Source organism: Schistocerca nitens, chromosome 8, assembly GCF_023898315.1.
Source record: "Schistocerca nitens isolate TAMUIC-IGC-003100 chromosome 8, iqSchNite1.1, whole genome shotgun sequence".
In the NCBI taxonomy this organism is placed as follows: Eukaryota; Metazoa; Arthropoda; class Insecta; order Orthoptera; family Acrididae; genus Schistocerca; species Schistocerca nitens.
Genome location: NC_064621.1, coordinates 278,596,581 through 278,610,863, shown reverse-complemented (window position 1 = coordinate 278,610,863; position 14,283 = coordinate 278,596,581). Strand labels below are relative to the sequence as shown.

Here is a 14,283-nt window from a genome sequence, read left to right as displayed (position 1 = left end):
CCTGTACAGGTTACACGGCGGTTAATGGAGACACATCCTCCAATCGTCTCCTGCACAACACAGCCGGCGCCGGCGTACGTGTGGAGCACCAGAGGTCTCGCCATTCCAAGAAAGCAGGAAAGCAGCAGCAGCAGCAGAGGCGCCGACTGCAGCAGCCGCGGCAAAAGCAGGCGCGCGCCCCACATGGTGAGCTCAAAACACGGTCTCCTGACACCACATCTAACAAATCAGTCGCAAACAACTGTGCGTCACATTTGGATGAATTCCTCGTTGGTACCATACGGAAAGAAAACTGCAGTTGTAAGAGTCGAAGAACGTGAAAGGGAAGTAATGGGTCGGAATGGAGTGAGGCAGGGGTGTAGCTTTTCCCGGTGCTGTTCAGCCTGTAAACTGAGCAAGCAATAAAGGGACAAAGGAAAAATCTGGAATTTAAGTTCAGGGAGCAGAAAAAAACTTCATGGATTGCCGATGACACTGTAATTTTATCAGAGATGGCAACGGATTTGGAAGAACAGTTGAATGAATTGAAGGGTGTGCTAAAAATGGGTTATAAGCCGAACATCAACAAAAGTAAATCAAGGATAATGGAATGTAGCCAAATTAAATCAGAGCAATTAGGTTAGTAAATCATATAATAAAACAGTAAATGAGTTTTGCTATTTGGGCAGCAAAATAGCTGATGATCGCGTAAGTACAGCGGATGTAAAATGCAGGCTTCTTCCAAGAAGAAAGGCTTTTCTGGAAAAGAGGAATTTACAAGCATTTAGTATGGGAAACTACCCATCGCACCACCCTCATATTTAGTGGTAAGAGGGCCTAGCGGACAGCATGAAAAAAACTGAACACAGATCAAGCATGGAAACAGGAAGAAGGTGTATTGGACTGTGCAAAAAAGCAAAATAGAAACAATGAATGTTCCAAGAATAATAAGTGCAATATAGAGCAGCAATTATGAAAAACGTTTTGGTTAAGTGGTTGCCGCGCGGGATAACCGCGCAGTGTGAGGCGCCGTGTCACAGTTCGCGCGACACCCCCCCGTCGGAGGTTCAAGCCCTCCCTCGGGCATGGGTGTGCGTGTTGTTCTTGGCGTAAGTTAGTTTATGTTACTCGTACATTAAACATTAAGTAGTGTGTAAGCCTAGGGACCGATGACCTTTGCAGTTTGGTCCCATAGGAACTTATCACAAATTTCCAAATTTGCTGGCACGGTTGCTCAGCGTGTTTAGTCACAGAGCCGGCTGGTCTCCGTCATAAAAAACTGAGTCAATGGATCAGCAGCGAACTTCATCGGATGTCATTTGACGTCCACTACGACCAAATACAACGAACAATAAAGAACAAAATACAAAACGAAAGAAAAAGTGGTTGCGGTGTTGGACAACGAAGCGGGAGAGCTGTGTTCAAACCTCCTTCGTGCCAGTTTTTTTTCCGCTGTTCGCTTTATTAAAATTTCTGTCTGTGTCGTGTTGTAACGTCCGTTTGCAACAGCAACAACTAAGATAGGGGCCTATAATGACAGCTGATTCTGCACAACTACTCTATTAGTAGCTGAAAGGAAGTGGCTTTCGAATAGGAACCGCAAGCTTTTGTTGACAAGGTAACAAGTCAACCGAATACTCCACCGGAAAACACGTCTCGTGTGTAATACACGGCTTTAGTGACAGTATGTGTATCATGTGATAGGAATCTCTTATCGACGCACCTACTTTGTACGCCTGGTGATTGAGATATGCCTCCTTGACGCTATAGGTGTTCGTATGAATGTGGTAAAAGTAAATGTCGTGTGATAAGGGCCTCCCATCGGGTAGACAGTTCGGCGGGTTCAAGTCTTTCGATTTGACGCCACTTCGGCGACTTGAGCGTGGATGGGGATGAAATGATGATGATTAGGACAACACAACACCAAGTCCCTGAGCGGTCAATCTCCGACCCAGCCGGGAATCGAGCCCGGGCTCTTAAGATTGACATTCTGTCGCGCTGACCACTTAGCTACCGAGGGCGGACGTATGAATGTGGTCACGCCCAAGGAAATGATGAACAAATAATAGTTTGTCACATAAGCTGCAACAAATGAACGCAACACTTCCACAATGACACAGTTTCTCTGTGCTCTGTCAAAACATACGTTTTTAACGTTTTTGAAGTTGCGATCCGTTTTCGAAGTTTTGACTCTTGAATACCTTTGTTGTAACATCGTTCACGCTCGTTTATTTGTTGTTTTCATTTTTGTGAGATGTCTATATGGTACCTCACCTGTTCTCACTATTTATCACATTTACTTGCGAGGGTAACATGTTCTTACCACACGGCACACATTCCACAACCAATATATAGTATGACAACTACCAAGGCTACAGGAAGAGAACGAACATTTCAGTGACCAGACGGACAGTTCATAATATTGTGGGAAAGAAAACACGAGGAGTTTTTCCGGCCGCGGTGGCCGTGCGGTTCTGGCGCTGCAGTCCGGAACCGCGGGACTGCTACGGTCGCAGGTTCGAATCCTGCCTCGGGCATGGGTGTGTGTGATGTCCTTAGGTTAGTTAGGTTTAAGTAGTTCTAAGTTCTAGGGCACTTATGACCTAAGATGTTGAGTCCCATAGTGCTCAGAGCCATTTGAACCATTTGAACGAGGAGTTTTGAATACAGCTCGCCTGCTTGGCAGTCCAACCTGTTACCATTTACCCAAGACGTCGTTGCTGTTTCAGCCTCCTCTTTATTGCACTTCTTGTTCTTGGATCCTTAACTATTTGTATTTTGCCTTTTTTTCTTATTTCAGTACGCCTTCTGTTGTGACTTAGCAAGACAGCCAAGTCACAACGAGAGGAAGCCGAAAGGCACGCGTTAAGCTCACGCAGATTGGCGTGAGGTCTGGAACAGTTAAAAGGAAATGAGAACTTAGAAAATGGACGCAGTTGCTGTAATACTTAACTTTAATCCACATTTGTAGAACATCGCTCTTGATGATACATGCTTCAAAATATTAATTATCAAAGCTATGGCGCCTTGCTAGGTCGTAGCCAATGACTTAGCTGAAGGCTATGCTAACTATCGTCTCGGCAAATGAGAGCGTATTTGTCAGTGTAGCTTCGCTAGCAAAGTCTGCTGTACAACTGGGGCGAGTGCTAGTACGTCTCTCTAGACCTGCCGTGTGGTGGCGCTCGGTCTGCTATCACTGACAGTGGCGACACGCAGGTCCGACGTATACATATGGACCGCGGCCGATTTAAATGCTACCACCTAGCAAGTGTGGTGTCTGGCGGTGACACCACATTCCTCCCCCGCAAATCGGCGAACGGTTGTGTTATAAGGCTTCCGCCCGCCGTGGGGAGGACCCCATGTTGACGTATGCGACGAGGTGGAGAGCCTAACAACAGGCGAGTCTGTGCCACCCGCACCCTGCCATTCGCTCCGAGGGGAGCTAGGAAACGCCTGAAAACCTAGTCCAGGGTGCACGCCAACATGCGGTGTATGCGCCTTTAGAGAGACAGGAGGGGCCGAAGGGTCGACCTCCATCACGTTGGGGTACCCGACGGGCGAAGACGACATCTGGTCCGGAGCGGGCAAGAGGTCCATGTCGGAGGATAGCTGGTCACGGAAAGCGATCGGCGGCGCGTGACCCAGGGAGGCGCCCGGCGGCTGCAGCGACGCGTCCACTGCGGGCGGCGCTGGCGGGAGGACCGGCGGCGGCGGCGGCGCGTCGCCATGGGGCAAAATGGAAGGCATCGTCGGTAACACCTGGGGATGAGGCGAGCCAGTAGATGGGTCCCCAGGGCGCTGACCGGACGGCACCGTCGCTGAAAGCAGACGGGGAGCGGCAGAACCCGTGCGACGACAGAGGCGCAGCTGATTGAGATGCCGACGCACCTCACCAGAGGCCCCCAAAACCAGATACATAGCGCGGCCGAGGCAGCGAAGAATGCGCCCTGCAAGCCAACGCCGTGAACCTCGATAGTTGCGATAGTATACAACGTCGCCTGGAGCGAAAGCAGGTGGCTGCCGCTGCACAGGAACCTGATGCGGCGTATGCAGCAAAGACATCAAGGTTCGATGAGGACGACCGTGGAGCAACTCAGCCGGCGAGCGACCATCTCGGGGCTGAGAGCGATACGAAGACAAAAATAGCAATAACGCGTCCTCCCGAGAATGCGACTCTTTCAACTTCAACATCTGTGACTTGAAAGTCCGGACCAATCGTTCAGCGGCACCGTTTGACCGAGGCGAAAACGGCGCGGATGTCAGATGTTGAATACCATTGGCCTTACAGAATGACTGACATGAATTGCGGACATGAATTGTGGACCATTGTCGGAAACAATAGTCTGTGGAAGACCTGCAATGCAAAAGATAGCAGATAACGCTTGGATGGTGGCAGATGACGTCGTGGAAGACATCCTGACAACAAAAGGAAAATTACTGAATGAATCTACCACAACCAACCATCGAGCATTCCAGAATGAACCAGGAAAATCGATGTGCAAGCGTTGCCAAGGTGAAGTGGCTTTCGGCCATGCAGAGAATTTCCGCGGTGGTGCGGATTGTTGTTCGGCACACGCCATGCAAGAAGAGCACATATTCGTAATTGCAGCATCGATTCCGAACCAAGTACAGTGCTGACGAGCAAGTTGTTTCGTTCGCACTATACCCCAATGTCCTTGGTGGAGAAGCCGTAAGACAGAGGACTGTAACGAACGTGGGACCACGACCCTGGACTGATCATCATGAGAACGCTACAGCAAAACACCACGTCGTACAAAGAGTCTCTCCTTGTGAGCAAAAAATCGGCGAACAAACGGATCCGCGATCCGTGACTTTGACAAAGGATATTGCGTAGCAACAAAACGCAAAACGGTAGCAAGGACAGGGTCAGCAGCTGTGGCTTTAGCTACACGACGAAAATCAATCGTAAACGATTCGACTACGTCATCGGCTTCCGAATCAATGAACATGCAAGCAAGTTCGGAGGAATCGAATGCTCTATCCTCAGCAACAGGCAAACGGGACAACGCATCAGCGTTTCCGTGCTTAGCAGTGGACCGATACAAGATATTGTAGCGGTACTGCGAGAGGAAAATTGACCAGCGAATGAATTTCTGCGCTGTACGTGGAGGTACAGGCTTGTTCGGATGAAAAAGCGATGTCAAAGGTTTGTGGTCCGTGATGATGGTAAAGTGACGACCATACAAGAAATCATGAAACGTTGTAACACCAAATACGAGAGCCAAAGCTTCTTTCTCGATCTGTGAATAATTTCTTTGCGCAGACGAGAGCAATTTGGACGCAAAGGCAATAGGGCGATCATGCGATCCATCTTTGTGCGCAAGCACAGCACCGATCCCGAAATCCGATGCATCTACCATCAACAAAAGGGGTTTCTGGGGATCGAATGGCGTAAGGCAAGTATTTGAAAGCAACGCCGATTTCAACTCGCGAAAGGCGCGTTCGCATCCCGTCGTCCAGACGAACGGAACACCTTTACGGCGTAAGCGATGAAGCGGAGCTGAAACGGAAGAGGCATGGGGAACATATCTATGGTAGTAATTAATTTTACCCAACACACCCTGGAGCTGCTTCAAATTCCGCGGCGAAGGCAAGTCCTGTATGGCACGGAGGTGCTCTGGACTCGGATGTATGCCTTGTGCATTGATTACATGTCCCAAATATGGTAAGTCACGAGCACAAAACACACATTTGTCCTTCCGCAAGCGAAGACCATTTTGTCGCAAAACCTGAAATAATGTTCGGAGATTGGCTAAATGTTCTTCTTCCGTCTTTCCGGAGATCACAATATCGCCCAGATAGTTTGCTGCAGTAGGGACCGACGCACAAACAGTTTGCAGATATTGCTGAAACAATGCAGGGGCGGATGCACACCCGAATGGCAGTCTTTTGAATCGGTACAAACCAAGATGCGTGTTAACCACCAAGACGTGCTGGGATTTGGCGTCCACTGGTATTTGCAAGTACGCATCTGCTAGGTCCAACTTCGAAAAATATTTACCCGGGCACAGTTTGTCAAAAAGATCTTCCGGGCAGGGTAAAGGAAAAGTTGCAATCACTAGTAGTGGATTCACCGTTGCCTTGAAGTCCACACAAATTTCCGGAAGGTTTTGGCAAAATTACTAAGGGTGATGCCCAGAGAGAAGCCTGCACACGTTCAATCACACCTTGTGATTCCAATTCGTGTAATGTTCGTGCGACCTCATCACACAATGCGTGGGGAACATTGCGCGCTCTGAAAAATTTCGGTTGCGCGCCGACTTTCAGTTCCAAATGTGCTTCATAGTTCTTAGCGCAACCTAGGCCCGGTGCAAAAATGTCTGCAAATTCTTCACAGAGACGAGATACACTGGCTGAAGGCACAGTCCGGTTCACTGATAGGACCTGATTGACTATAGACAAGTTAAACAACTGAAATTAATCTCAACTAAACAAGTACACAGCAGAAGAAGAACGAAGTACGTAAAATGACACAAGTTTTGTTTGTCCCTTGTATGTTGCAAGACGGCTGCACTGTCCTAACACAGGGATAGTCTGACCGGAATATGTAGTTAGCTTAACATTTGCGGCACGCAAGGGAGGTGTGCCCAGTTGTTTGTACGTGTCTTTATTGATCAATGAAACAGCAGCTCCGGTATCGAGCTGGAATGGTATTACGTGGCCAAGAATGTCCAAGTCCACAAAAAGTTTATTGTCCTGCTGACGACAAGAGCGACTGTCTTGTGCAACGTGAACAGACACTGGTACAGAATCACTTGCTAATTGACGTGATTTCCAGCGACGTTGACGCACACTTTTTGTGGGATGAACACAGTCACTGTTAGAGAGAGCGGTACTGGGCGGAGTGGAATGAACAACATGAATTTCCATGGGCGAAGGTTCACGAGCCTGAGTATTCTTGGTTCGATTCCGATTCCGGCGTGAAGCAATGGGCCTGGAATGGCTGTTAGTGTCCGATCTGAGCTTTTTCTGGCAAACACTCTGAACATGTCCTTTTTTATTACAGAAAAAGCAAATAGCTTGGCGTGACGGGCAATTCTCACGCGAATGTCTAGTAGCACACCGCGGGCATGATTTTAGCACTGCATGTGCGGGCGCGCGCGGCACACGCAGCTGCGCAGATGGGCGCGAGGGCTGTTTACTGTTCCGCGCAGCGCGCCCGGCGGGCCGGTTAACGTGACACACGGCTGGCGAAGATTCAAATGATTCCTGAGCAAAGTCAAGTGTGTCTTGCCTATCCAATATGTGCATCACTTGTTGAAGGGAGGGATTGACTAGTTTCAAAATTTGCTCCCGTATACGAACATCAGAAACGTTCTGTGCAATTGCATCACGTACCATTGTATCTGAATAAGGGAGTCCACATTCACACTCAAAAGCACAATCCCTAGTAAGGCCTTGCAAGGTTGCAACCCACTCCCGATTAGTTTGACCGGCCGTACGTTTTGTACGAAAGAACGTATACCTTTCTGCAACTACATTGACTGATTCCTTGAAATATGCATCTAATGCCGACAAAATTTCTTCGTAGGACAGAGTTGCTACGTCGCGTCGGGGAAACAATTTCACTATGACACGGTACGTGTGCACGCCGACACACGATAATAAGTGAGGCTGCCGCTCATTACCTTGAATTCTGTAGGCGGCGAGATGGAATCAAAATTGGCGTGACCACTCCGTCCAGCTTTCCAGTGCCGCATCAAATTGACGAAAAGGTGGTGCAACTGCGTGTTGTGGTTGCGGCAGCAGTGGAGCGGCGGCTGCCGCATCGTTTTGCATTGCACGTTGACCCTGGACGAGCTGTCCAAGGGCATCCAATAACGCCTGCGTCTGCTGATTCTGCAAGCGATAAAATTCGGACAGTACATCTGGAGATTGTGGCGAAGCCATGACACAAGTAAATTAGAGCAATACGACCGTTAAATCGTCGTCGCCAAATATGTTGTGACTTAGCAAGACAGCCAAGTCACAACGAGAGGAAGCCGAAAGGCACGCGTTAAGCTCACGCAGATTGGCGTGAGGTCTGGAACAGTTAAAAGGAAATGAGAACTTAGAAAATGGACGCAGTTGCTGTAATACTTAACTTTAATCCACATTTGTAGAACATCGCTCTTGATGATACATGCTTCAAAATAATAGTTATCAAAGCTATGGCACCTTGCTAGGTCGTAGCTAATGACTTAGCTGAAGGCTATGCTAACTATCGTCTCGGCAAATGAGAGCGTATTTGTCAGTGTAGCTTCGCTAGCAAAGTCTGCTGTACAACTGGGGCGAGTGCTAGTACGTCTCTCTAGACCTGCCGTGTGGTGGCGCTCGGTCTGCTATCACTGACAGTGGCGACACGCGGGTCCGACGTATACATATGGACCGCGGCCGATTTAAATGCTACCACCTAGCAAGTGTGGTGTCTGGCGGTGACACCACATTCCTCCCCCGCAAATCGGCGAACGGTTGTGTTATAAGGCTTCCGCCTGCCGTGGGGAGGACCCCATGTTGACGTATGCGACGAGGTGGAGAGCCTAACAACAGGCGAGTCTGTGCCACCCGCACCCTGCCATTCGCTCCGAGGGGAGCTAGGAAACGCCTGAAAACCTAGTCCAGGGTGCACGCCAACATGCGGTGTATGCGCCTTTAGAGAGACAGGAGGGGCCGAAGGTTGACCTCCATCACGTTGGGGTACCCGACGGGCGAAGACGACATCTGGTCCGGAGCGGGCAAGAGGTCCATGTCGGAGGATAGCTGGTCACGGAAAGCGATCGGCGGCGCGTGACCCAGGGAGGTGCCCGGCGGCTGCAGCGACGCGTCCACTGCGGGCGGCGCCGGCGGGAGGACTGGCGGCGGCGGCGGCGCGTCGCCATGGGGCAAAATGGAAGGCATCGTCGGTAACACCTGGGGATGAGGCGAGCCAGTAGATGGGTCCCCAGGGCGCTGACCGGACGGCACCGTCGCTGAAAGCAGACGGGGAGCGGCAGAACCCGTGCGACGACAGAGGCGCAGCTGATTGAGATGCCGACGCACCTCACCAGAGGCCCCCAAAACCAGATACATAGCGCGGCCGAGGCAGCGAAGAATGCGCCCTGCAAGCCAACGCCGTGAACCTCGATAGTTGCGATAGTATACAACGTCGCCTGGAGCGAAAGCAGGTGGCTGCCGCTGCACAGGAACCTGATGCGGCGTATGCAGCAAAGACATCAAGGTTCGATGAGGACGACCGTGGAGCAACTCAGCCGGCGAGCGACCGTCTCGGGGCTGAGAGCGATACGAAGACAAAAATAGCAATAACGGGCCCTCCGAGAATGCGACTCTTTCAACTTCAACATCTGTGACTTGAAAGTCCGGACCAATCGTTCAGCGGCACCGTTTGACCGAGGCGAAAACGGCGCGGATGTCAGATGTTGAATACCATTGGCCTTACAGAATGACTGACATGAATTGCGGACATGAATTGTGGGCCATTGTCGGAAACAATAGTCTGTGGAAGACCTGCAATGCAAAAGATAGCAGATAACGCTTGGATGGTGGCTGATGGCGTCGTGGAAGACATCCTGACAACAAAAGGAAAATTACTGAATGAATCTACCACAACCAACCATCGAGCATTCCAGAATGAACCAGGAAAATCGATGTGCAAGCGTTGCCAAGGTGAAGTGGCTTTCGGCCATGCAAAGAATTTCCGCGGTGGTGCGGATTGTTGTTCGGCACACGCCATGCAAGAAGAGCACATATTCGTAATTGCAGCATCGATTCCGAACCAAGTACAGTGCTGACGAGCAAGTTGTTTTGTTCGCACTATACCCCAATGTCCTTGGTGGAGAAGCCTTAAGACAGAGGACTGTAACGAACGTGGGACCACGACCCTGGACTGATCATTATCAGAACGCTACAGCAAAACACCACGTCGTACAAAGAGTCTCTCCTTGTGAGCAAAAAATCGGCGAACAAACGGATCCGCGATCCGTGACTTTGACAAGGGCCATTGCGTAGCAACAAAACGCAAAACGGTAGCAAGGACAGGGTCAGCAGCTGTGGCTTTAGCTACACGACGAAAATCAATCGGAAACGATTCGACCACTTCATCGGTTTCCGAATCAATGAACATGCAAGCAAGTTCGGAGGAATCGAATGCTCTATCCTCAGCAACAGGCAAACGGGACAACGCATCAGCGTTTCCGTGCTTAGCAGTGGACCGATACAAGATATTGTAGCGGTACTGCGAGAGGAAAATTGACCAGCGAATGAATTTCTGCGCTGTACGTGGAGGTACAGGCTTGTTCGGATGAAAAAGCGATGTCAAAGGTTTGTGGTCCGTGATGATGGTAAAGTGACGACCATACAAGAAATCATGAAACGTTGTAACACCAAATACGAGAGCCAAAGCTTCTTTCTCGATCTGTGAATAATTTCTTTGCGCAGACGAGAGCAATTTGGACGCAAAGGCAATAGGGCGATCATGCGATCCATCTTTGTGCGCAAGCACAGCACCGATCCCGAAATCCGATGCATCTACCATCAACAAAAGGGGTTTCTGGGGATCGAATGGCGTAAGGCAAGTATTTGAAAGCAACGCCGATTTCAACTGGCGAAAGGCGCGTTCGCATCCCGTCGTCCAGACGAACGGAACACCTTTACGGCGTAAGCGATGAAGCGGAGCTGAAACGGAAGAGGCATGGGGAACATATCTATGGTAGTAATTAATTTTACCCAACACACCCTGGAGCTGCTTCAAATTCCGCGGCGAAGGCAAGTCCTGTATGGCACGGAGATGCTCTGGACTCGGATGTATGCCTTGTGCATTGATTACATGTCCCAAATATGGTAAGTCACGAGCACAAAACACACATTTGTCCTTCCGCAAGCGAAGACCATTTTGTCGCAAAACCTGAAATAATGTTCGGAGATTGGCTAAATGTTCTTCTTCCGTCTTTCCGGAGATCACAATATCGCCCAGATAGTTTGCTGCAGTAGGGACCGACGCACAAACAGTTTGCAGATATTGCTGAAACAATGCAGGGGCGGATGCACACCCGAATGGCAGTCTTTTGAATCGGTACAAACCAAGATGCGTGTTAACCACCAAGACGTGCTGGGATTTGGCGTCCACTGGTATTTGCAAGTACGCATCTGCTAGGTCCAACTTCGAAAAATATTTACCCGGGCACAGTTTGTCAAAAAGATCTTCCGGGCAGGGTAAAGGAAAAGTTGCAATCACTAGTAGTGGATTCACCGTTGCCTTGAAGTCCACACAAATTTCCGGAAGGTTTTGGCAAAATTACTAAGGGTGATGCCCAGAGAGAAGCCTGCACACGTTCAATCACACCTTGTGATTCCAATTCGTGTAATGTTCGTGCGACCTCATCACGCAATGCATGGGGAACATTGCGCGCTCTGAAAAATTTCGGTTGCGCGCCGACTTTCAGTTCCAAATGTGCTTCATAGTTCTTAGCGCAACCTAGGCCCGGTGCAAAAATGTCTGCAAATTCTTCACAGAGACGAGATACACTGGCTGAAGGCACAGTCCGGTTCACTGATAGGACCTGATTGACTATAGACAAGTAAAACAACAGAAATTAACCTCAACTAAACAAGTTCACAGCAGAAGAAGAACGAAGTACGTAAAATGACACAAGTTTTGTTTGTCCCTTGTATGATGCAAGACGGCTGCACTGTCCTAACACAGGGATAGTCTGACCGGAATATGTAGTTAGCTTAACATTTGCGGCACGCAAGGGAGGTGTGCCCAGTTGTTTGTACGTGTCTTTATTGATCAATGAAACAGCAGCTCCGGTATCGAGCTGGAATGGTATTACGTGGCCAAGAATGTCCAAGTCCACAAAAAGTTTATTGTCCTGCTGACGACAAGAGCGACTGTCTTGTGCAACGTGAACAGACACTGGTACAGAATCACTTGCTAATTGACGTGATTTCCAGCGACGTTGACGCACACTTTTTGTGGGATGAACACAGTCACTGTTAGAGAGAGCGGTACTGGGCGGAGTGGAATGAACAACATGAATTTCCATGGGCGAAGGTTCACGAGCCTGAGTATTCTTGGTTCGATTCCGATTCCGGCGTGAAGCAATGGGCCTGGAATGGCTGTTAGTGTCCGATCTGAGCTTTTTCTGGCAAACACTCTGAACATGTCCTTTTTTATTACAGAAAAAGCAAATAGCTTGGCGTGACGGGCAATTCTCACGCGAATGTCTAGTAGCACACCGCGGGCATGATTTTAGCACTGCAGCTGCGCGGACGGGCGCGAGGGCTGTTTACTGTTCCGCGCAGCGTGCCCGGCGGGCCGGTTAACGTGACACACGGCTGGCGAAGATTCAAATGATTCCTGAGCAAAGTCAAGTATGTCTTGCCTATCCAATATGTCCATCACTTGTTGAAGGGAGGGATTGACTAGTTTCAAAATTTGCTCCCGTATACGAACATCAGAAACGTTCTGTGCAATTGCATCACGTACCATTGTATCTGAATAAGGGAGTCCACATTCACACTCAAAAGCACAATCCCTAGTAAGGCCTTGCAAGGTTGCAACCCACTCCCGATTAGTTTGACCGGCCGTACGTTTTGTACGAAAGAACGTATACCTTTCTGCAACTACATTGACTGATTCCTTGAAATATGCATCTAATGCCGACAAAATTTCTTCGTAGGACAGAGTTGCTACGTCGCGTCGGGGAAACAATTTCACTATGACACGGTACGTGTGCACGCCGACACGCGATAATAAGTGAGGCTGCCGCTCATTACCTTGAATTCTGTAGGCGGCGAGATGGAATCAAAATTGGCGTGACCACTCCGTCCAGCTTTCCAGTGCCGCATCAAATTGACGAAAAGGTGGTGCAACTGCGTGTTGTGGTTGTGGCAGCAGTGGAGCGGCGGCTGCCGCATCGTTTTGCATTGCACGTTGACCCTGGACGAGCTGTCCAAGGGCATCCAATAACGCCTGCGTCTGCTGATTCTGCAAGCGATAAAATTCGGACAGTACATCTGGAGATTGTGGCGAAGCCATGACACAAGTAAATTAGAGCAATACGACCGTTAAATCGTCGTCGCCAAATATGTTGTGACTTAGCAAGACAGCCAAGTCACAACGAGAGGAAGCCGAAAGGCACGCGTTAAGCTCACGCAGATTGGCGTGAGGTCTGGAACAGTTAAAAGGAAATGAGAACTTAGAAAATGGACGCAGTTGCTGTAATACTTAACTTTAATCCACATTTGTAGAACATCGCTCTTGATGATACATGCTTCAAAATATTAATTATCAAAGCTATGGCGCCTTGCTAGGTCGTAGCCAATGACTTAGCTGAAGGCTATGCTAACTATCGTCTCGGCAAATGAGAGCGTAATTTGTCAGTGTGGCTTCGCTAGCGAAGTCTGCTGTACAACTGGGGCGAGTGCTAGTACGTCTCTCTAGACCTGCCGTGTGGTGGCGCTCGGTCTGCTATCACTGACAGTGGCGACACGCGGGTCCGACGTATACATATGGACCGCGGCCGATTTAAATGCTACTACCTAGCAAGTGTGGTGTCTGGCGGTGACACCACACCTTCTTCCTGTTTTCATGGTTGATCTCTGGTTTTTGACGGGCTATCCACTGGACTATCTTATCACTAAATCTGAGGGGGTGTGATAGTGAGTTTCCCTTGTAAGATAAATATTTTGAAGAACTTTTCTGAAGATATTTGTCTGGAATGTAGTCTTGTAAGAATTTTTTTAAAAATGAAGTGCTACAGAAGAATGCTGAAGATTAAATGGGTAAACAGCGTAAGTATGAGAAGATACTGAATTGAATGAAGGAAAAAATTTCTGGCACAACATAAACAGAAGAAGCGATCGGTTGATAGGGCACGTCATGAGCCATCAAAGGATCGTCAGTTTGGTGATGGAGGGAACTTTGGGTGGACAGAATTGTAAATGGAAACCAAGTAAGTAGGTTGAAATGGTTGCAGGTTGCAGTAGTTACTGGGAGATGAGGAGACTTGAACAGGATATGCTAGCATTAAGAGCTGCGTCAGAACAGCCCTTGGACTGAAGACTAAAACAACAACAACGTTCGTCATTGAGAGAAATCGACAATTGTCGCGTAAGTCCTGATCACTACGAGTATAACTACTCGACGTGCTGCTGAATAGTAACATTTCATAATCCGGATTTGCAACCTGTAGTTGGAATGTGACTCCCCATTTCGAGGACACTGTTTTTTCAAGTTCCACATGAGAAATAGACTTATGAGCTGAATAGCATAGAAAGAGACAGTGTGAATGTGATTTGATAACT

At 48.9% G+C, this 14,283-nt stretch overlaps 1 protein-coding gene across 5 annotated transcripts in view; it reads left to right on the top strand.

Annotated features, from left to right (window-relative positions):
* LOC126198586 (myrosinase 1-like) overlaps window positions 1-14,283 on the top strand; it is a 206,267-nt gene that overhangs the window by 184,560 nt on the left and 7,424 nt on the right. For 4 of the 5 annotated variants that reach the window (XM_049935028.1, XM_049935027.1, XM_049935034.1 and 1 more), the window contains one exon: window positions 10-186. The exons of the other annotated variant lie outside the window; for it this stretch is intronic. In XM_049935028.1, the coding sequence (XP_049790985.1) occupies window positions 10-186 (177 nt within the window). The remainder of the gene's footprint in view (window positions 1-9; window positions 187-14,283) is intronic. 5 annotated transcript variants of the gene reach the window in all.